We start from the raw sequence: 24,098 nt of genomic DNA, 5'->3' as shown, positions 1-24,098 counted from the left end.
CAGTGACTCGGGAGATGGAGGTCCTCCTTTGTCCGTTTTAGCTTCCTGCCCAACAGCACTCTCTTTTGGAGATTTGGGGGAAATAACCAGCAGGGTAATGATGCTAATAACAACAGAGCGTCCTGCAGCTCCGCAGCCCCAGGCATTCAGGACCCTGCGGTGAAGCAGGCAGGAAAGAGGGGAGGAGAGAGACAGAAGAGGAGCGAGTCGAAAAGAGTTTAGCAGTGCAGCGCCAACAGGAGAAGATGAGAGGGAGTGTAGACGCAGCAACCCCAGGTGGGCCTATGAGCGCTGCACCATCAGTCACAGTGGAACCAATGGGCTTGTGTGAAGAAACCCTCAGTCTGCTCTCCCGGACCCTCCAGCCTCTGCACAGAAATAATGAACTGACGGGCTGCTGCGTCTCCTATACGTCCGCATGCGTGTTGCTGTGTGTCTCTGTTTCTGCATACTGGGTCAGACGGCGCCTGGGGCTAGTTTTGGAGCGGATGGGCCGACGGTGTTAGTTGAGGGGGTGCAACCACGCGGCGTGCCACTGTGGTCGAAGGGGAGACAACGGGCTCCCAGAGACCCCTTGCTGAGGCAGTTTCCCCCCCGCAGAGCAAATCCCCGCTCCTCAGGATTAACTAACTTCACAGCGCATCACATCGGATCGAACTTCAGCTTCACACCTCCATTCACGCTCAAACACAAGCCCTCGTGGCCCCTCTGTGGTACCCGTGACCCCTTCCCAAAGGGTCGATGTGGATTTTCTTCTTCTCATGACTCTCCGTGTTCCCATGCAAGCAGTAGCTCATTTACAACAGATACTGTTTACTTGAAGAGTTCAGTGTGTTTTTGCTCAGATTTAATTCCAGAGCAGCAGGAAAATCTATTTGCATACAGCTTAGCTTTCTGAAGTGAAATTAGGCTGCATTACCACCAATTGTGGGGGGTTTTGTTGCTTTTGTTTTTTGCCTTTAAATAAATGAATCACTTTGTTAGGTGCTAATTCAGCTTCTCAAATGTGGAAGTTATACCCGCATGTATGCAGTTTTTGTACACAAACAGGCCTTTGGCAATGTTTTTCCAGATGTTTACAGAAAGGTTCATTTTCCTATTTACAGTGTTCTGCCTGTACAAGGTCATTTTCCAGCTCTGTGGAAGTACTTTGCTTTATTTTTCAGGCTCTGGGGAAAAAAAAAAAAGCAAGGGAGACCAAATCAGGCAGATCATCACATCTCTCTCATATTTCTCCCTCTCTGTGCCTCCTCCTCCCCCCTTACGGTTTCCACTTTTAACTGCAATCTCCAGCCTCTTCTGCACCTTGTGTCCCATTGCTCTCTCTGTCTCTTTACAGTGCTGATTAGGTGGGCAGGAAGATGATGGGTGTATTTGGGGCCTTCGAGGCCGGCGATGTCGTATCTGTCTGACATGCTCGAGCAAAGACAGTGTCTCCTCTTCATTGTCTTCTAATAGGGCACCGGGGTCTCTGAGACAGGGAGGTAGATGGCGCATTGCGTGTGTGTACGTGCGTGCACATGCGTGTGTGCATGACAGTTACAGAGAAACATTGGTGAATGGTGGCAGGTGTGGTATTAGGGAAAGGTGTGAGGAATACTGCAGGTAATGAGTAGTACGAGCTGTATGTGCTTCTGCCTCACTGATAAATTTCAGCCTTTACCAACAGGCGAGCCATTTTTCTCCCACCTTTTTTGCTCCTGTGCTTTTTTTTCCTCCTCTCTCACTTCCTTCCATCTTTCACTCCTAAAGACACCCATACACACATTAATAAAACGTATATTCCGTTTGAGCACTTGCTGCATAATTCCTATCTAGTTAGACAGGTTGCAGCAGAATGTTTGCTGGCTAATTATCAGTGGTTAGGCTGTGACAGATGCTGCCATGATGGTTGGCAGCCAGTTCAGCGTCCCCGCTCAGGAGGAAGCAACAGCTGACCTTTAGAAAGCATAGGCTGGCAAGGCAAACCTTTGCAATATCCAGGCAGCGTGCCTCCCCAGGACACAGGGAGGGATCGACAGTGGAGGTGGAAGGGTTAGTTGTTATATATAGATTTGTCCTGAGTGTATTTGTGTGTGCATGTGTGTGTACGGTCAAGGTGAGGGGTTTTCACATAAACAGTGATAAGCACAAACACAGTGCTATTTTCAGCTTTTGTCCAGGTCTCTCCAGCGAACGTGTGTGCAGCATATACAGTGTGCTCAGTGTGAACGCCTTCATCTATTGTCGAAGTAAGATGCAGACAGGAATTTGATAAAATTCAACTTAGGTTGATGAATACAGGTCCTTTGTGAAGCTCCTGTTTGACACAAGTATTTTGGCTTTTGCACTTCTTGTGTTTTGAAAGTGAGCATCGTGAGCAAGGTGTGGATGTGAACCAGCTGCAACCTTCAGTGCTGGAAAATGACACCAACATGGAGTGTCATTTATCTGTTTTTAGTGGCTCGTTCCAAATGTGAGTCAGTGCCATTGAGAACCATGTTGATGAAGCCAACTTTACTGCATTAAAAAGCATGTTTGCACCACGAGTCATGTGATAAATGTAGCTTTTCCATGCATAACAACTCTACGGCGGGTAAATTATTTATAACCCAACCATCTGGACAGTAGAGTAGGGACAGGACCCCTTTGATTGACAGGGGTGTTGGAGCCAGTCAGTGTCTTCTAGGCCTCATCGCTGCTAATTGGAGTCATTTGACTGGAAAACTCATCCGTGTTTGTGCTGCTGGTGCCTTTGGAGCAGTTTTAATGGAATTAACTGACCAATAATGTGGCTGAAGTTTGCACTTTAGTTTTGGTGACTGGTGTTTTATTAGTAATCTATTAGTGTGTTGATCAGCACTGTAGTTAGCAGTCTGTGTCTGTGCATTGCACCCATACAGGCCATGGATGCTTGTCAAACCTTCTAGCATCTCTTCATTTAACCATTTAAATTTCTGGCTCTAAAAATCCATCCAGTCAAAAGCTTCCAAAGGTATATTTAAAAAGTAGTGGGTGACAGCTACTCTCTCTCTTTCTGTTTATGGTCAGGACACTGTCCGCTCAAACTATAGCGATTTGTTGATCACCGGCTCAATTTACAGTTAAGCCCTGAAGTTTTAACTGACTTTTTTTCTTTTTTTTCCTCTGTTCACCAACACAGAAATCAATATGTGATTGAAGTGCAGACTTCCAGCTTTAAGGGGTTTAAACATAAGAACTGCTTTAACTGTTGAGGAATTACAGCCGTTTTTATACATAGTGTCCCATTTTTAGAGGCTCGGGTGACACCAGGTGAGTGACTTTACATTGAAGAACATCTCATTTCTTTGCCTTGAGGAACTCTCGGCAAAGCTCTAAGCTTTGGACCCTCATCTACTTGCGCTGTGAAGTCAGTCCAGTCAGTTTTGCATTTGGCTGAATTTGAATCTGAACGTGCACGCTTCACAATTTCTCCTGCTGCTTCTGTCAGCAGTCATGTTATCAGTAAACACTAGTGGCCTGATTCCACTGATAGCCATACTCCACCATGTTTGACAGATAATATGGTATGCTTCAGACCATGAGCTGTTTCTTCCCCATTAGAGGTGGCGATACAGCCTTAAAATTATGTCACAGTATTTCAAGTAAATTTGCGATGATGATAGTTCTGACGATAGGAAAAACATTTTATCTGTGATTGCAGCTTGCAGGCAGCATCATTTATTTATTAGTGCAAACAAAATGAATGACATTTTCCTTCTTCTTTTCCACTGAGCAGGTTTGTTGTTTCCACCTGTAGCAGGAACAGTTTTCTTGCATATTTTTGCAAAGCCTTGTGTTTTGTTCAAGGTTATTTAAGTAGCTCCCTTTATTTTCCCCGTGACGCACAGCTGCTGTCAACAGCCTCGTCTCATTGTAGTTGTGTGCACTAGGCAGTGTAAACACACGATGGTGCTACATCGATTATCTAATATGACACATTCATATCATGTAAAAATGCATCAAATCAAATCACTTTTATTGTCACATCACATGTGCAGGCACACTGGCACAGCACATGTGAGTGAAATTCTTGTGTGCGAGCCCCACAAGCAACAGAGATGTGCAAACCCAACAACACAAACGAGCAAAATACAAGAATGGCCAACCTGAAACTAATAAATATATGTACAATATATAATAGTGTATGCATTTCTGGATGTGTATACTAAATATTTTCCTACGTGTGTGTGTGTGTGTGTGTGTGTGTGTGCGTGTGTGTGTGTGTGTATACACATTTTTACAAATTAAATAGTAAAAAAATAAAATAAAATAATAATAATAATAATAATAATAATAATAAAATATATAAAATATACAGAGTTGAATATGTGCAAAACAAGTGGCATTTATATACAGTGTGGAGTGCATAATGTTGAAGTTCCAGTAGTGAAGCTGAGGTGTCTATGACGTGTTCAGCAGTCTGATGGCCTGATGGAAAAAGCTGTCTCTCAGTCTGCTGGTTCGGGACCGGATGCTGCAGAACCTCCTTCCTGATGGAAGTAGTCTGAACAGTTTATGGCTGGGGTGACTGGAGTCCTTGATGATCCTCCCCGCTTTCCTCAGGCACCGCTTCCTGTAGATGTCTTGGAGGGAGGGAAGCTCACCTCCAATTATCCGTTCAGAGCACCGCACTACTCGCTGGAGAGCTTTGCAGTTGTAGGCGGTGCTGTTGCCATACCAGGTGGTGATGCATCCAGTGAGGATGCTCTCAATGGCACAGCGATAGAAGGTCCTGAGGATGCGGGGGCTCATGCCGAATCTTTTCAGTCTCCTGAGAAAGAAGAGGCGCTGCTGGGCCTTCTTCACTGTTTTGTTTGTGTGTACTGACCACGTAAGATCCTCAGCCAGGTGTACGCCAAGGAAGCGGAAGCTGCTCACTCTCTCCACAGCAGCGCCGTTGATGGTGATGGGGGTGTGTACTTCTCTGCACCTCCAGAAGTCCACTATCAACTCCTTTGTCTTTGCGACGTTGAGGGTGAGATGGTTGTCTTGACACCAGTGGGTCAGGGCGCTGACCTCCTCCCTGTAAGCCGTCTCATCACCGTTGGTGATAAGACCCACCACTGTAGTGTCGTCCGCAAACTTCACAATGATGTTGGAGCTGTTAGTGGCTGTGCAGTCGTAGGTGTAGAGTGAGTACAGGAGAGGGCTCAGTACACACCCCTGTGGAGCACCAGTGTTCAGTGTGATGGGGGATGAGGTGATGCTGCCCAGTCTGACCACCTGGCGTCTGTCAGACAGGAAGCTAAGGATCCAGCTGCAGAGGGAGCTGCTCAGTCCTAGATCCTGCAGTTTCCTGTCCAGCTTCGAGGGAACGATGGTATTGAATGCTGAGCTGTAATCTACAAACAGCATCCTCACATACGTGTCTCTCTTCTCCAGGTGTGACAGGGCAGTGTGTAGTGTCAGGGCTATGGCATCATCAGTGGACCTGTTGTGGCGGTATGCAAACTGTAGAGGGTCCAGTGAGTCGGGTAGTGCAGAGCAGATGAAGTCCCTGACCAGCTTCTCGAAGCATTTGCTTACGATGGGGGTCAGGGCTACAGGTCGCCAGTCGTTCAATGAGGAGATGGTGGAGGATTTGGGTACAGGGACGATGGTGGCCATTTTGAAGCAGGCTGGGACTACAGACAGAGAGAGGGAAAGGTTGAAGATGTGTGTGAACACTCCAGCCAGCTGAGCCGCGCATGACCTGAGGACGCGGCCGGGAATCCCGTCCGGACCAGTAGCTTTGCGTGCGTTCACCTTCCTGAAGCACTTCCGCACATCCTCCTCAGACACAGTGTGCGCACTGAAGTCATCCGCGTCATCATTTATGTACAAGACACTATGATATGGCACACTGCTATTCTCCATACTCTCCTTTCTGTCAAAGTTAATCTGAATTCCTAATCTGATACTTTTGTTAAACCTCTTGAATCAAAGCTGAAAGTCGTGCTTTCAATCACATTATGACTGATTTTAATAAAAAATGCCCTGTGTTGATGCACAGAGGAAAAAGTGCAAGCACAAAAACCCTGTCATTGTCACAAAACTAACTGTACACTACACTGAATCAAAGTTTAGAAAACGAATGAAATAAAATCATTAGAAAAACATTTAATGATATTCTAAACCAAATGAGTATAGGCTCCTGAGATCTGACCACCTGCTACATGGCTAATCATCTCCCCCCTTATAATACACGACATATTCACCTCTAAATCAACTCAACATTGTTAGCTGATTTTAATAAAAGAGACTAGCAGGAGCACTACAGGTGTCCCTCAAACCACCAGTGCTTCTGGATGAGAACAACAATAAAAAAGAAAATAGAATTACAGCTAAAGCATGGCATAAAAATCCAGGTCCTAGCACTCAAGGTTGTTTTCAACATGTAATAAAAGGCCATAATTTCACTGAGTTAGAGACAAAAAAATATACCAACACGCATTTGTGCCTTTTTCAGAGTGTAGAGGCATAAAGATACCAGCAATGGCAATCATAATTTCACTCACCACGGGTGCACAATTCAAGTGCATGCATCATTTTCTTTCTAGCCTCCAGGGGCAGTGATGAGTATGCAGCGTTTCTCTTTTTAAGCTAAGAGCATCTCACCGAGAGCACACATACTAAAGCTATAAACACTTTTCTTACTAAGGATGGTGTTGACAGAAGAAGATAAAACCCACAGTACTCTCCTATAGACATATAAATACAACACACTGCAGTCATAAAAATATCAACATACGCCGTAGTAATCTCAGTTTGGCGAAATACCCCTTTGTAAGTCAGTGTTAGTCAGTGAAAGGGACGGACAGGATGAGTCACAATCTTCACCTGTATGGTAAATGGATGGGTTCTTATGTAGCACTTTTCTGCTGGAGCACTTAAAGAGCGTCACGCAGTACGTCTCATTCACACAAGCATTTCTGTTTCCTATCACAGTGCTTTCTATGTAGCACTCCAGTGAAAACACAGCCGTCCCACATTATTATAGCACCTGTATTTTATCAAATACTAAACAGTAGATGAAAAAAGAGGCACAGACTGCACACAAATAATAGCTGTAGGCTCTGGATATAAAAAGTAAAGAACACTCAACGTGCTTTGGTGGGTTTTTTGGGGGGATTATTTTCATTTCACTAGTCCACTTAAATTTACCCTTTTTTAAACTTTCAAATCTCTTAGATTCAGTAATAATAGTAATTAATCAAGGTGACCAAACCTTATGCTTTGGCTGCGGCGACTTTTTCCCCAGCAATTTGGATGTTAATTTTAATACTAGCACCACTACTCGCCACCCTGCACCAGCACAGCGCTGCCCTACTTGGCTGCTATCAACACGGGGGCTTACGTCGGTAATGAAGTGGGGTGTCAGTCTTCCATCTTCCATCGAGTTTTGAAGAGTGCGGAGCAGTAATTGGTGTACGACCTACAGCACCGGCAGCACTCATGTCCCCCGTCCTACGTGACATTCCCATCCAATTAAATCTGCGTCTGCACACACATACAGACACTGAAAAAGTGCACACCCTCTCTATTATCGTCGCTCCCTAACTTCTCTTCCTGGTGGCCTTTCAAGGTGCCTTTTTCCATTTACAGGAGTGTTGTGCGGCATATCTGTAGGTTATCTACATACACAATGCGTATGTGTGTACGCGCATCTTGCCAAGTTGTGCGTCGAGGCATTGAGGAAACAGACTTGTGTTCCAAATGAGTTCATTTTCAGGGATTATGGTTAAATCTGTGTGGCCTGTGGATGGATTGCTCTGTCTCACAAGGATTAGCTGAAGGTGACACTGAGGTGGTAGGTCTGCGTCCATCTGTGTTTGTATGTACTCCCATAGTCTGCTCTGTGTGTGTGTGTGTGTGTGTGTGTGTGTGTGTGTATGATTGTGTGAGTGAGTGCAGTTATGCATGGTGTGTACAAGTATGTCTGTGTTATTAGCCTAAAATGTTCTGTAATCCATCAGAGTTAATGAGGTGTGTGTGTGTGTGTGTGTGTGTGTGTGTGTGTGTGTGTGTGTGTGTGCTCTCCTACAGTGATGGCAGTGAAGTGTGTGTTGTGTACGTGGTGTCTTTTGAATGACCTTGACTTCAGTCTGTCAAATGAGCACTTCCAGGCCGTCCATACGGGAGCAAGACTCCATCAGATCCCCAGATGTCGTAATACACAATCTGTCAGATGTGTGTACGATGAGTAAATAACAAGCAAAACACTGCTGCCCTTGAAGTAAACGAGGAAGATCTGGGAGTCCATGAATGAGCTAGCGTGCCAGAGGTTAAATCAGTGGTTCTTAACCTGAGGGTCAAGAGCCAGTTAGGTTTAAGGCAGGTCACACGGATGACTAAAGGGATCACATAGGGACACAAATTTCCATTAATTATTTCTCTCTCATGCTTAAATTGTGGTCTTTTTTTTTTATAGCCGTCCTCAAGTAGCTACAACAGAAACTGCAGTTTTAGATACTTCCACATATTCTGGAGGTTGCTGCTTATTACGAACCAAAAATGTCCAGTTGGCTCTAAACAGTAAGCTGTCATTTCTATGCTATATTGTAATAGCTATACTGATTTTCCTCAATGTGGTCACTGGCATTTACCAGAAATAAAAAGGTAATAAAGACTATAACTAACAATGATCCTAATAAAAACTAAAACAGTTTCATACATAAAAAGCTAAACTGAAACAAGCGATCCCACTCTGGAAGCTAATCTAAGCTAAACGGAATTTTTTAAAAAAAGCAAAAAACCAATAAGAAAATACAAAACTACAATAACACTGGTAGCACTGGTATAAAAAGATCATCCAGTCATCAGCCTCCAATTTGGTTGCCTGTGATCTGTAACCTAGCATAATCGCGCTGTTAGTCATAGCCGCTAGCTGCTACCCTAATAATGACTTAATCGGGTAATTGCTAACAGTTAAACAGCTAACATTAACGTGTGTGCTGCCAGGTAATACTTATGATTAGTGTTTAATAATTTGATGATATTTTTGAAATTCCTCATAAAGTGCCGTTCGGTGTTGTGAACATCAACGATTTCAGCTGTTAGCGCTGCAGCGGCGCTGTGTGAAGATGTTTGTCATCTGGAGGAGCCAAAGACAGCACTGTGGCAAACGAGTATCTAATCCGACATTCATTTTTATTAATGAATAGTATCAGTTCTTTTTTGACAACCCTACATTGAGGCTAATTTTTCCTCGCGGTAACTCCCAGCTGCCGCTAACTGTTAAGTGCAGTCAGGCTAAACTACCATTAGCTTCGCAATCAGGGACTCATTCAGAAAATAATGAAGAAAATGGTCCTCAAAATTATGTTTTATAATATAACCAATAAAAGATGTTAGATTAGATTTTGCAGAAATTACACATTACAAAACTTAATGCAGTTCATGTTAGACTGAGTGACAAAAGCATTAGCGTAATTGCAGGATAGTTCTCACACATTATGAACTACATGAATACCAACATGAAATGTAAACCGTACATTATTGCATGCATTGAAACATGAATTAATTTTTTAAAAATATTATTAAATCGATAGGATATTGGCTGTAAACATATTGCCACTGAAATTTTTGGGCATTTAGTTTGTGATGCTTCAGGATTTTCCTCCTACGGGTTTTAGGTGAGTTTATTTGCACTTACAGATGTTTTCTATAATATGTTGATACATTAATTAAGGTTTTACAGGTTTACGCAACACAAAACCACTGTAGCTTGCTGCTAAGAACTTAGGAAGTACACATAGCCTAATCCACAAGTAATGATGGACGTTTTTGATGGTGACGTGTTAAGTATTCATTACTATCCTGCCTTAACAGACGATTATTTGTGTTTTTTGTCTGCTTGAAGCTTTGGGCGGGTCTTTCTATAGAGTTCTTATAACCAGACATTTATATGTGTGAAGGGTGCTGAGCTCTCTAAGGTAGGACTCGGTGGATTTCACCATCAGACATTGATTAGCAACCTGGGGAGAGATCACACAGATACAAACAGCTGTCACATGCAGAGAAAATCAACACGGGAAATAGAGGTGCATACAAACGAGTTCAAATTAGTTGTCACAATGCCACTGTTTTTGTTTTCATGTCTGACAATTTGTGTAGAGTAGTGTTTTTGTGAACTAGAGCTAGCAAAAGATGGGGTTTGTCTGTGTTATTCTTGGCACATTGAAGGCTACGTGTTTATTTTAAGAAAACTGAATAATTGTATTAATGTTAGACTTATGCATCTATTTAGTATTTCTCAATGATTACTGTTGACTGCATCTTTATCTAAAAGTCATTTGTCCCTTATTAGCCACATAATGCATCAGTAATGAATTTTATTTTCAGGATTAAGTGTCTTCGTGCTTCAGGAGGCAATTCCAGTGCAGCTGCAGTCGAGTACAAGACCTTAAAATACCCACAGCGAACATGTGGCCAAGACAGCCTCCTTGGGTTAATTGATGCTAAATTTCTACATGTGTCCTGGTGCAAGGAAAATGTAGGCAAAGAGTGCAAGTCAGACAAGAAGATTGTGATTTGGAGAAAGGGATGTTTGAGTGCTGGTGGCCAACAGAAAGCAGGGTGATATTGGAGGTGTGGGCGCAGGCCTTACAGTTTCTGTGATGTGCTCTGACACACAGATGGCAGCTGACACAACACAGATAGACTCTCATTCTGTGCTCTCACACCCACTCTCACTCCTCTTCTCCAAAATGGATGTTTTCTCTCTGTTCACGGTTCCATGCCTCAGTCGTCTGACTTGATAGACAGACACACAGACAGATTAATCTGAAAAATATTACTACCTTTCTCTACTTGATTCCTCTCCTCTTTTTTTAACCCCTTTTCCATTGCATTTCCTCTCTATAGCCATTTAAATTTGGATGAGGCTGTAGCACATATGCAAAGAAGCTGGAAGTCACAGTTGAATGATCTCAAATGAACATCCACAGTCACAAACAGCAGCTTCCTCTGTTAACAACAGCCCACATGCACACCTGGTCTTTACCTGGACTCTTAAGAGTAATTTATGTTGTGCTCTTGAGATTTTCACCACCTGGCTGCTAATAAACAGTCTTGGCAAATGTGAAAAATGTTAATGAGAAAATGATGCCTATATCTCTGTGTAAATTATTCTGAAAGCCCTTCAGGGCTGCTCCAAGCCCTGTATTCTTCGAGCCAAATCACTAGCTCTTGGTTCATAACTTCTGACAGGAAACAGAGGGCTATGAGAGACTGACACTCTCTCACACACCTGTTCTTCTTCTCTTCTTGTGCCCGTTCCAGTGGCAATATACTAATCAAACAGCTGCTTCATATGTCGCTGCATGCAAATATATCTCTGTTGATTTATTTGAATGAAAAGCTAAAGTCGGCATGCTTCAAGGCTCGAGTTTTTGCAGGTGAACCTCCCACCTGCTAAACGGGGTATAGGTAAAAGGAGTGCTATATGTGCTACAACTTGTATGGATGTGGGTTGGGTAGCTGAACATATCACACTTTCTTAAGTTTTATCCAGTGAACTACCAGAAAGCAATCTAAAATATCAACTATACCAGTACTTGTTTCTGTCACTGTTATAGAAATTAAAATACAGTCATCGTAAAAAGAAAGTACACGTTACAAAAAAATTATCTACTGTATTTTTCTGACCATAAGGAGCATTAAGCGAAACAAAACAGTCAAATAAGTCAAACTTTACTCAACTCATTCTTCTTGAGTCCTCCATTTCCATACCATTGATTAATTAATGCTAAATTCTCTCGCAGCTGCTCTATTAATGACTAACCTCGTATTGTGGATGGATTATCTCAGTTGTTCTCCTGACTGAAGTTTGGTCCGTTTACAGCATCCTGCCATGCGATTGTATTTGTCTCTAACCATCAGGAACCCTCACATTAGCTTTTATCGAGTGGAAAAAAGTTAGCGTTCATCCTCCAGCTTCACTGTGTTTATGTTATGCTAACATAGCTGTGTAGCTAGCGATCACGTAGCATATACCAGTTAGCCCAACTTCAGTAGCCCTACAAACGTCACTGCTGTTTAGTTTTCTGTCTTTATTTATGTTGGAAGTGATAGCAGAGCTGTACGTTTGAATTTGTTTCAGAAATCTCTCAGTCAGAACATGCTATATCATGTTTAGGTGGAAGCTAGCGAGCTAACTTCCTGCTAACTTCTAACTCTGTTAAATTTAATAAATTCTGTTTTCATGATGGCTGGATGTTAAACTTAATTGTTACACCTGGTAAAGCAGCAACACTGATCATTTTATTAAAGATAAAAGAATTTAGACAGTTTTTAACTTTCAGTGATGTCGCAGTATTTGTTTGACTTTAGGACCTGAAGTTGAAGTTTTGGACCCAGATTACTCCCTGAGGCTCCTGACTACAGTAGCTGTAATCCTCCAACAATCCATCAAGCGGTGCAGCTTCGTAGCTTCCCAAAGTAGTACTAAGACATTTTCTAGATTTTGAGCGCTGTGTACCACATAAAATTGGTTCAAGGTCAGTAAGCAAAACCAGAATTCATACATAAGGCGCACTGTCGATTTTTGTGAAAATTAAAGGATTTTAACTGCGCCTTATAGTGTGGAAAATACGGTAGACTATGCCCGGCCTTAAAGTTGGGTAAATACAACCTGAGATAAAGAAAAACAGAACAAAACAAAGCTGAAATGCAGAAATGGCTCGAGGTTTGTGGCCATTGTCTTTAATTATTTTGTAATAACACCTGAATGCTCTGCAAACTGCCAAAACTGCTGCTTTTAGAAAAATGCTCACACTTGTTGATTATAAATTAATCAAATGCATGTGATAAATATGATGTAAACATGGCACCTAGCTGCTAGTCACCCTTTTACTTCTTATTGAAGGAGTAAGGGTGTATTACATTTTTCATGCAGTGCTTATGCAGTGGATTTGGTTTAATACTCCCTCCTCTCACCCCAGTCAGTCTCTACATCCCTGAGCCAGGTTCTCCCGGAGGTTTCTTCCTGTTAAAAGGAAGTTTTTCCTTCCCCTGTCGCCAAGTGCTTGATCGTAGCGGTTGGTCTGAATGCTGGGGTTTCTTCTGTATTATTGTAGGATCCTTACTGTACAGTATAACGCATATTTGAAACTAAGTTAGCTATAGAAAAACAATTATTTGATTCCTGTGAAGGTATGAGGGCTCAAGGTGACAAATTTAAACCCCCTGCTATTTAACTTTGAAACTATCATGATAAATATAATATTGGACAAAAAATCAGCTGTTTCTGAGGTTTTCAGATTGTTCTGTGGAATGAGCTAGTTATGGTTGCCACCCTGTGTCTGCATTTTAGCATGCTGCTTATTCAAAACTCTAGGCTGCGGTAAATGCTACATGTTGTGTTATATTGGACAAATGTTTAAAAAAAAAATCATTTTGTTGAAGTGCAGTTCTGAGAGATTATCAGCATGAATAAATGCGTCCCCCAGACAATGCTTGCAGAGACATTTAAGTGAAAACAAACTGCCAAATCCCTTCAAACCCCGAAGAGCGTGACACGCTGATTTGATCACAAACTGACGGTTTTTCTTTTACAAACAAGCTGGATTTACTCACATGACTAACACAGGTTTTTGAAATCCACATTAGAGTGCACATTTGGTGGTGCATGTGTGTGTGTGTGGGGGCAGTGGGAAGAGACTACGATAGACTGTGTTCATGAGAGTAAGATAGCTGGAGTTGTTGCAGGGATTAATGTGAGTTTGTAACTTAAGGGCACGAGTTGCTGCTTGATATAATCTAGAGCATCAGCTCCTCTCTGCAGGCGATAAATGCTTTTTTCCCCCTCTTTTTTCTTTTTTTGCATTTTTAAGGTTACGCTGCTGTGAACCTGTATGGTTTAAGCATACTTAACAGCATGAGTAAATGCAGGATTTGTTATCATGCCTTTCCTGTTTGTGCACTGTATTCCACCACTTGCTGTTTGCATCTCAAGGCTTTTAATAGCAAGTGTGGAGGATACTGTAGCCATTGTTAAGTCCATGTTTGTGTGCGATTCCAGAGTAGTTGTAACTGCAGCACGACGCACTCCTCTGCCTCTTAATGGATCTTTTTGTCAGTGCTGAGGTGTATAGAGCCCAAGTGGTTTTGTTATCCTAACAAGGTTTTTTTTCCTCCCTTTCCTCCCGACTCACTTTTCCTCACTCTATAAACGCTGTAGTTTGTATCTCGGGGGAAATGATGCATGTCAGTATCTCAATGACTGGCAGCCCATCCATTAAGGTTTATCGCATGTGTGTGAAAAATAGAGACAAGTATGGAGAAAAGCATGGTTCATCATCCCCACTACCCTCCAGTTAACTACATTAGTGAATTGGATCCAGTGCCTTGGGCGCCTTCTTGATGATTAGATTGCATGACTTGCGTGTTTTGGAGACAGCTAGTCTATGGACATGTGGTCAGAAATGGAGGCTGTGTGGTCAGCATTAAAAGGCAGGAACCGGTCGACAGCTTCCAAATTAACCAGAGGCGGTACAAACGAGACCAAATGTGTCAGTTGTCAAATGAACTGCAACAGCCAAGCAGCGACCTCAGATGATGAAAAATTAGGCCAACGGGGGAAGTGTTAAAAGGTGCAGTTCCTCAAATAGCCACTGAGCGTTGACTCCAAATGGGAATCAGTCCCCACGGGCTCCCATATCAACCTGCCAATCTTTAAAGCAAAATTAAACGTCTTTGAGGCCTGGTGCTACAAAAAAATCTCTCATTTCTATTACCGATTTTCTCTTTCATGATAAATTAATGAGGGGAAAACTTTTTTTTTTATAACCTTCCTCTTTTTCATTCAGCTGCTCCGTTTAGAAGTTGCCACAGTGGATCGCCTTCCTGCATCGCTGAGCTGTCCCAAACCCAACTAAAATCTGAGCATCTTCACCGCCTCCAGCTCCGCCTGGTGTCTTTTTGATAGTGCTACTATCTCCAGCCTACCTGTTTAAAACCTACAAAAGTTTGAAGTTAAGCTTAATTAGGTGCATGGCTGCTCCAAGTGATCAGTGGTCATTGACACAGTCCCCTCGCTGTCAGCTAGGCTTCGCCCTCAGCTAATAAGAGTCACTGAAGTGGAAGCGTGTTTCTGGTGTCTTTTTGAAGCATTTTTAATGCAACTATCTGATAAATATCATAACTTGCTGTGCAGGTATTTGTTCCAACAGTCCATCTAAGATATCAGTCCTCTACTTTTAGTCAGTATAGCATCTCATTTGCATGTTATTTAGCTCTAATAAGCAGGTATCTGGTATCTGTCTATGGATACAACGTTGCACTTCACTCTCTTCCTTTAAAAAGGGAGTTTTTCCTTCTCACTGTCGCCAAGTTCTTACTCACAGGGGCCCGTCTGATTGTTGGGATTTTCTCTCTATTATTGGCGCTACAAGATTTAAAATTAAATACAGTTGTGATCAATTTTGTGCTAAAACGGCCTCTAAAAAGCTCTACAATGCACAGTCCAGAAGCAGTGTGTCATTATGCTGTGGCTACGTCCATATTTTATATTGCCTCTGATACATTTCATGGCATGAATTCCTGTGTCACATTAGATCACACTTACCGATTGATGTTATTCTTAGATGCTATAGCACATTGATGTTATTCCATAATCAGAGGAAAGAAGATGGCGAGCACACGCACGCAGATAACAGATACACATACATATTCACAAGGCTTTAGATGTGTAATGCCACTGAGCAAATCCGACGGCAGGCTGCATTTGGTTCATTTTTATGGTCTGTGAGTCAGATGTTTGTTTCCGAGTTATTGTTAAAAAGTGAGGGCCTGAGGGCCAATATCTTCTTATGTACTGCATTTTCTCAGCAGCCTGTAATGACATCAGTCTTAGCTGGTGAAGCCCACGTCCACCACACGTTCCAGCTTTTTGAAGATGACGGAAACGGGTTTAATCTTTCGGCATTCTCTTGAAGTGCCAAATCAGTCTTATAGAAGACATAAATAAATAAATAAAGACTTGATTCTATTTTAAAAAGGATAAAACTAACAAACAGTCTGACAAGTATTGTCTGTGTATAACATCTCTTCATATTGTGCATTCCTTTGTACCATACAGCTCAAACAGTATTAAGAGCACATTGCAGGGCAGCGCTTTTGCTCAGGATAGTTTGATATCATTGATGAACATGTGCACTGTAGTTTCCAGTATTTTTAGTGAACATCGTGAACGGCATCCTGATGCCTTAAATACCATCAAGGGACCTAATATGTATTCATCCGCCACCCTAAAAAAAAATGGTTTTCAGTAAATGTTCTATTTGGCTAAAAAGTGAAGTACCAAGCTGTGTTAGAAAATTACTTTGTTAGATTTACTTTGTCTGTAAGAACGACTAGGATTGGCGCTGGGTGCCACAGATTGTTAGGGAAATTGGAAAATGCTGGAGACGGATGGAATTGTCCAATAGGGAATAAAAATAACTCCAGCCTTTTGGTTTTGTCGCTGGTGAAAAATGCAGTGTAGCCAGTAAACATGCACACTACCCACCAATAACCAGGTTGTATGCCGATAAGTCAATCAGATTATCCCCCCCCCATCAATTTTATTAATTACCAGTTAATTAATTAAGGTCGGATCGCCACGTAGAGTCTGCAGACAGGTGGAGAAATGGCACGTCCATCTGCCAATCGTCGTGAGCAAACGCGGCAGCTGCGGCTGCATATTTTGCACGGCATCCGTCTCGATTCACCTGTTGTTATCAAACATAATGGTTCTCATGCAGTCTGGTCATGTGGGAACACAATCACACTTTGCGGGGATGCCTCGCACCTGGGTGACATGAAATTATAACGCTGATTTGTTGACGCATTAGTCGCGGTGCGCGCCGCGAGCATCAGCCTGTCATTTTTATCCGCGTTACGCATTCGAAAGCCTGGCCTCTTTCTTTCATTCACATCCTCGTCCTGCCCTTCCTATCAGTCTTTCGTTCTGTCTCTAACCTGACATAAAGGAACACAATCCCACGTTGTTTGTTTCGTTGTAACCCCGCAGCTGCATTTTCAAGATGATTGTCCCTGCGTGATGAAACAGTCCCTGTCAAGAGCTACAGACGATTACATGGCTTCACGCGGTGATCAGTCTGTGTGTAAACACTTTTTTTAAAAATTTTTTTAAAGAAAGCAATCGATGTAGCGCAGAATGTCGATGATTAAACTCATACGTTGTCTTTAGTGACGATGAAAACAGCTTCTGTCTGACTGAGGGAAGAGGAAACAGAAGGACAGAGATGGTCTTTGTTTTTGTAATCAGCAGAGTGTCTCCCTCCTTGCTTTGGCTCCTCTGCCTTGGAGATATAATCGAACCATATACACCCACTCTCGAGTCTTTTTAGTGTCAGTCCTCATGTCACGGTTCACATTAAATGCTTGACGGTGAATCACACACGTAATGAATTCAATCAGATTTGCAACCTGCGAAACAGCCCCGAGACGGCGGCTTTCTTCTGACCTGCACGTGTTCCCTTTTATTACAACTCCTGACCCTTTCTGATTGGATGATAGCTGTGCTGTGTTTACATTAATGGGATTTGAAGCCCATTTCCCTAATCTGCTTCTTATTGAAAGATACTGGGTCTCACGTGATGAGCACATCGTTATCTGAAGAAGTCAGAATGGTAGTTTTTATTCAGCATTATAGCTATTTCTGTTTTGTGTCTAAAGCTTTGAATTTGGAGAAATGCAGCCAGTATTTCTAATCGTCTGAATATTTGAAGAGCAAGAATTGGAATCAGATAAAGTGCTGCAGGAAAAATTATCTCTTCTTTCAAAATATGTAAAAATATAATTGCATAAATGTTTTATTCCAAGCCCTAGCAATGTTTTTCCCTTTACAATAATACCCAGGGCTATTATCTGGCTCTTTAGCAGCCACTGTGTTCACTAGCTGGTCGCCAACTGCGTCTGCTATACGAATGAACCAAAACTGCGACACCGTGGGCCACGAGACATTTATTATGTGCAGAAATATGGAAACCGGCTGTTTGCAGCAGTGCCGTGTGACTTTTGTCTGTCCCGTAATCAGCATCACTCAGCAGCATCTGACCCTTAAATTTGTGAACCTCCCCCGATGTGGTCCGAGGGGTAATTACATCTGCCGGGGAATGACCACGTGCCAGTCCTTCTATCTCAGCGGGGTTCGGTTACTCAACCTGATTCGGGCAAGTGTGTGAGCGTGAGTGTTTGAAAAGTGCTAAATGGCACTCTTGAGTGTTTCAAGTCCACCTTTCCTAGAGCAGCTTCTGTGTCACCACTTTGTCAGACTGACACTCGATTTTAAACCCACCCCATCCTCTCGGCAGCTGTTGCCAAGGTCATTATCAGACCTCGAGAATATTCCCAAAGGCTAATTCACCCATATCCTCTGGCACTTTATCTAACAGCCTTCTCACAGGAAGGTGGTTGCAATGAGTGCTTCCAGGTGTCATTTAAATTCAGCCTGACTTCAAATGCTGCACAGACCGCGGTGGCGAAGCATCCGTACGCTAAAACAAACACCTGTATGTTGTATGAATGGGAGAAGACACCTGTGCCGTGATGAAGGTCGTTGACCCCAGTGAGAAAACTGGAGTTAAAAATGACTTTTAAGTGTGGCACTTTTAATATTCACTCAAGCGCTTCAAGTGTAAGATTTTGTTGTCTTGGGAATTCTGCCCCCGGTTTTCAGACAAAGGTGTTTTTCTTTACAACAAAGCCGCAACCTTGATTACGGAGGCTCGCTTTAGTCTGAATGGATACGTGTTTTAATCACAAATCCTGGATCCGTTTGCGCCTCTTTAATGAGGCCCGCTCCAGCTGGAAGGCTGTCGGCGCGGCTGCTTTGATCAGTGGCCCATGGACACGGGATTACGCTGCTAACACACCGCGCTAATGGAGCCGCAAGTCAAAAACACACACCCGCGTGGCGCATGCACGCACACACATGCCCAAACAGGAATGCAAATGTGGGGAAATATACATATAAAACGCACACGCTCAACCTCTGACAAGGGCACAATCCAATAAGCCAGCGTCTTGTTCTCATGCAGCCCTTTGTGTCAGGCCCTTTCATCTGGCTGTGTCTGTTTGGGTCGGCTGAGTTTTAGGCTCCGCGTTGACGTCTCTGCCAAAGAGGGCTCAGCGAGTAAGGTCCAAAGCTCAGTGCTGACACACAGCCCAACTCTAGAGACTAATGGCTTGTAGCTCCCAACATATGTTGTTTTGTGTAATTGCTTTAATTGCTGTCATTGTACGTAATGGTTGGTCTTTTTCATCTTCCCTGGTGGTGTAGGCATTCTGCTAATTAAATCTGTCAGCCCTGCAGCCAAATTGAGCATTTCACTGTGAATTCAGAGCAGTGGGAACTTTTAAAATCAGAGCGTTTCTGTAAACTATTGGTGTGCGTGTGTGGGTGTAAATGAGTGACTGACTGCTGGGTGTTACAGGGGTTTTCATAAGTAATTCTCCTCATCCTGGAGCTGTTTAATAGAAGCGGGGTCGCGAACTTTGCTCATCAGTCAAGTCTAAACCTTGACCTGCGCGTAGTTCTGCTTCTTTTATCTGTTTTATTAACTAGAAAAAAAGGTGAAATGACTATATGGGTAATTTCATAAGCCTAAGAAAATGTCTTTGTTTCCGTTCAGGTACGACACCATCACCAACCAGTGGGAGACGGTTTCTCCTCTCCCCAAGCCGGTCCATTCTGCCGCAGCCACCGTGTGCGGAGGGAAGATCTACGTGTTCGGAGGTGTGAATGAGGCCGGGCGCTCGGCGGGTGTGCTCCAGTCCTACGTACCGCAAAGCAACACCTGGAGTTTCATCGAATCGCCCATGATAGGTAAGACAGGTGAAAACACACAGCGTGTTTGTCACAGATTCACACATGCAGCAAAAAAAAGTGAAGGGATGTTATGTCCTCAGGGGACTTGTCGCCATTGTTGCATCAACTTTTGTCTGATGACGGACCTGTTTCTCTCAGATATTCCCAAATGTAGGGTCCTTCTTCCTCATTGTGCTGTCAAATAAATTTAGTTGAAAGAGAATTAGCCCCTGAAAACCTCCACGCTTTTCTTTCAAGGCATCATATCAGAGCATCAGTATTTAGACTGCTTTTTATTTGCGATGTAAAATCTAAAGTGGAAACGGCACAAAATGCAAAAGTATTAGTTTAACCATTTATATGCATCCATTCGTTTATTCTTTGACATCTTACTATCACATTAGAGAGCAACAAGATATCTTTGGGCCTCAATTATGGCTGCCTGGTTGCCTAGCAACAGTGTTCTCACAACTCTACCCAGATGAACCCCTTCACTTCATGTCATGCGCTCGACTTACCCTGTCGAAATCTTAAACTCCTTCTTTATCAGTGCAGTGTTACACAGCACATTACTATGAGACCTTATATTTTCTTAGCGTGCATAAAACCAGACTCAATCAGTTTTATAAGTTAAGTTTGCAGCTCTGTTGCCTCATAGCAAGAAGAGAAGGTCCTGGGTTTGCATGGCTTCTTTCCACAGTCCAAAGACTGTGAACGTTAACTGGTACTTCAAAATTAGCCTTTGGTGGGAATGTGAGTGTTAATGGTTGTCTCTGTTGCACTGGGATGGACTGGCAACCCTGGACAGGTTACCTGCAAGGTGGCCAGATATTACAGGTTGCCCTATAATAGCTGGGTAGGTTCCAGATTAATGGATAGATTGATGGAGGGATGTCCTGTCCCTCCCCTCACACCCAACCGACCAATAGGTGGTCGTCTGATCGTTGGGGTTTTCTGTCTATTATTGTAGGGTCTCCATCTTACGAGATAAAGTGCCTCGAGGTGACTGTTTCATCTAGGGTTTGAGAGTAACGAAATTTCTATTTTCTGTATGTCCTGTACATGTGGCAGAATTGACAAATAAAGTTGACTTTGACTTTGACTGTTGTTGTAATTTGGTGCTGGATAAATAAAACTGACTTGAATCGAACTGAGTTGAAAGGATGGACGGATGGTGGTTTACCGATATATGCCAGTACTATAGTGGTCTGTTTGTGCTGTTGAGCTTGAAGGTGTTTGAACATGCTGTCTAGGAAATTCGACTAGCACAAATGTAATCTATATCTGTCGCTATTTAGACAGCAAAGATTTCTGGCACAACTTCGCCTACTTCCAAGGTGCGTGGAGAGAATGTTTCCATGTTATGATGTCCTCTTGTTTTTTAATCTAACTGCTGCACTGACTTCTAATTAAATGTAATCATTTTATGGGTCTTTTTGTATATTTGTAATATTCTTCTTACAAACGGGGGGGAGGGATTACGTCTCCTCCCCCCCGTCTTCATCATTAATGATCTAGTGCAGTATTTACTTGGACATGACTTAACCAGTTAACCAATACCAACCTGTTATATGTCAGCTGGTTTATCAATGAAGCTGTGATTGGTTAATTTGAATGTTTTTTTTGCTACCCTGATGAAGGCCACAAGCCGAAACGCGTTGGTCAGTCAATAAAGTTGTTCTTCTTCCCTTTAAGTGTTGCTGGAGTTCCTGCGTTGTGTCTGTTTGGACAGCAAATGATAATAATTTTCAATTATTTATCACAGTCAGTTGCTTTATTGTTGGAAAGCAATTGCATGTAATTGACTTGACCCCATTCAGACTGACAGCAACCCGACTTTGTTTCATTGTATCATTTATGGCAGGTTTTAGTGGCAGTGTTGGTTTATTGATCTCTTTTTATTTTTGCATTGAAAAATTATTGAAGTGAGAGAACTTAATGTTGTTGGATTATTGCAATAATATCATCATATTGTGAGGGAAGTGTTTTGATAAGACTGTATCATGGGGTGTCTGGTGATTCCCAGCTGTACACAGTCACCCACCAAAACTGGAGCAACTACTGCTCGGATGGTCTGTTAATACAATGAATCACACAACAAACCATGCTGTTCCTCAGTTTGTATTATAAAAGCTCCAAGTGGCACTAACACCACAAAACCAGTCCAGAGGTCGAGTTGACTGATTTGACCGAACTAGGATGACGCCTAGCAGATAGCTATCAGCCGAGTTGGCACTCCTCTTTAACTCACAGTGCCTTTGGCCCTAATAATGCGACACAATTGCCAAAACCATTTTTCTCTGCTAAGCTATAATTGTGTTTGTTTGTGTTGTAAAGTAGGGCATTTTAATGAGGGAGTTTGTGGCGACTAACTTGCTCTAGGAGTCAGGCCCGAGTGGTTTAATTTTTCAGAGCCAGAGTTTGGTTCCCGATGCTTTTTTTTTCATCTGTATGGCCATGTAAACATAAAACCAACTACTTGGATTATATACTTGGTAGTTTTTTTCCCCAATTAAGGAAACCTTCAGTGTTTATCCTTTCAGTGAAAATGCTGAACCACACCTGAAAATTCAGCAGTCAGCCTGTTTTTACTTTTTCTCTTTATCGTTATCATCCTCCTCGGGATTTTCCATTATTCCCCCTCTTCCCACATTATTGCGCTGTCATAATAATGAGAAGACCATCGCTAAAATGATAGGTGGTTCTGACGATGGTTTCTGACGTGCTATTGGCCAAGCTGTGATCTGAATAACATCAGAATAACACCTGGATCCACATTCCAGTCTGATCCACCGGGGAGCTGTGAAGGACGAAAAGCCAGAAGAAAGCTGCTGTGACTCAAAGGTAGAAGGAAAAACACAAAAGCGTACCAAGCCTACAACTTTGTTATTCAGAGCACTGGCAGATGTCTTCCCAGTGCAAAGATCTTATCCACAGGCATTTCTTCACAAATATAAGTATCCTTGAAAGGTGCAGAGCAGGCGAGATTGCTATTGATTTGGACATATTCTGCAAATCTCTTTGTTTCACATTCTGGCCTGGACAACACTATTGCACACAAGTCAGCTTTAAGCCTAACCTACAAACTTCTTTGTGCTCTATAGATAATTCAATATTTTGTGAGAAAGAGTTAAAAAAAAAAAAAAGGTTGATAAGTGGGATTTGACTGAATTGTGTTTCTCTATTTGCAAGCTAAGAACCAGCGTTGCCTGCAATAAGATTCTCATCCAAGCCAAGAAACAGCTCCGGACGTAATTGCAAGAAATATTGCAAATTGTTTAATCCACACAAAAAAACAGAAGATATAACTTGTTAATTAGTAAGATTTAGAAGTGCTGAGGGGCAGTTTGTTACCTTCTGGCAGAGGCAGGAGAGCTGTTTCCAGTCTGTGAGCTAATCCAAGCTAACAGAACTGCAGAGTGTAGCCTTATTTTATCCATACTGACATGAGAGCAGTGCCGGTCTTCTCATCTTACTCTTACAATGTGCATACATGCCAGGATATTTAAAAAGTTCCTTTATGGTTGGATTTAATTAGCAATCTGCTACAGTCATCTCCAGCCCCATATTTTTGTTTTGGATCTTCACTAGGATGGCTTTGCATGATTTCATCTCATTTCATCCATTGATTGATCCATTTCATCCCCCTGTTCATGGACTTCAGTGTTTTAGCTCCTGTCTCTTAAAGGCCAGACGCCCTCAAAGCTCACTTTTCTTTGAAGTAACAATGATTAAATATTACTGTTTCTTGCATGGCTTTGTCTTTTGTTCAATCTTCTTCATGCTGAGTCGGTCCACTGAGCTTTGTGGGCATCTGCGTATGCAGAGCGATCTCACACTTCAGTCAGGGTGAGGCCTGGACTTTGACTGAGTCATTGCAACGCGTTAATACTTTTCTTTTTCTGTTTAGATCTGCTGCTATGCTTCAGCCAACATGTCAGACATATGGCTTCATATTTGATTCTTGGATACTTTGGTTTACAGAGGAGTTCATGGTGCCCTGGTCCTGTATCTGCAAAACAGGCCTAAATCATCACCCCTCCTCCCCCATGCTTGACAGTTAGTATGAGGTGTTTGTGCTGATATGTCGGGTGCTGTGCATTATGGCCGTACATCTCCACCTTGCTCTCGTCTGTCCAAAAGACATTGTTCCATGTGGTTTGTCGAGAGGCAGCTTTGCAGACCTAAACCATCCTGCCATGTTCTGTTACAGAGACGAGGCTTTCTCCTGGACCCCGTTCCAAAAAAAGCTGTGCTTGTTCAGCCTTTTACTAACTGTACTGTCATGAACTTTAACATT

General features: G+C 42.6%; 1 protein-coding gene across 5 annotated transcripts in view; it reads left to right on the top strand.

Moving 5' to 3' along the window:
* klhl29 (kelch-like family member 29) overlaps positions 1 to 24,098 on the top strand; it is a 276,227-nt gene that overhangs the window by 238,416 nt on the left and 13,713 nt on the right. For all 5 annotated transcript variants that reach the window (XM_085431405.1, XM_085431403.1, XM_085431401.1 and 2 more), the window contains one exon: positions 19,623 to 19,816. In XM_085431405.1, the coding sequence (XP_085287531.1) occupies positions 19,623 to 19,816 (194 nt within the window). The remainder of the gene's footprint in view (positions 1 to 19,622; positions 19,817 to 24,098) is intronic.

Source organism: Copadichromis virginalis, linkage group LG15, assembly GCF_057382275.1.
Source record: "Copadichromis virginalis isolate Kocher_CV1m ecotype Utaka linkage group LG15, C_Virginalis_male_GT1.1, whole genome shotgun sequence".
In the NCBI taxonomy this organism is placed as follows: domain Eukaryota; kingdom Metazoa; phylum Chordata; class Actinopteri; order Cichliformes; family Cichlidae; genus Copadichromis; species Copadichromis virginalis.
The sequence above is the reverse complement of the archived record's forward strand: the minus strand, read 5'-3'. Positions and strand labels throughout refer to the sequence as shown.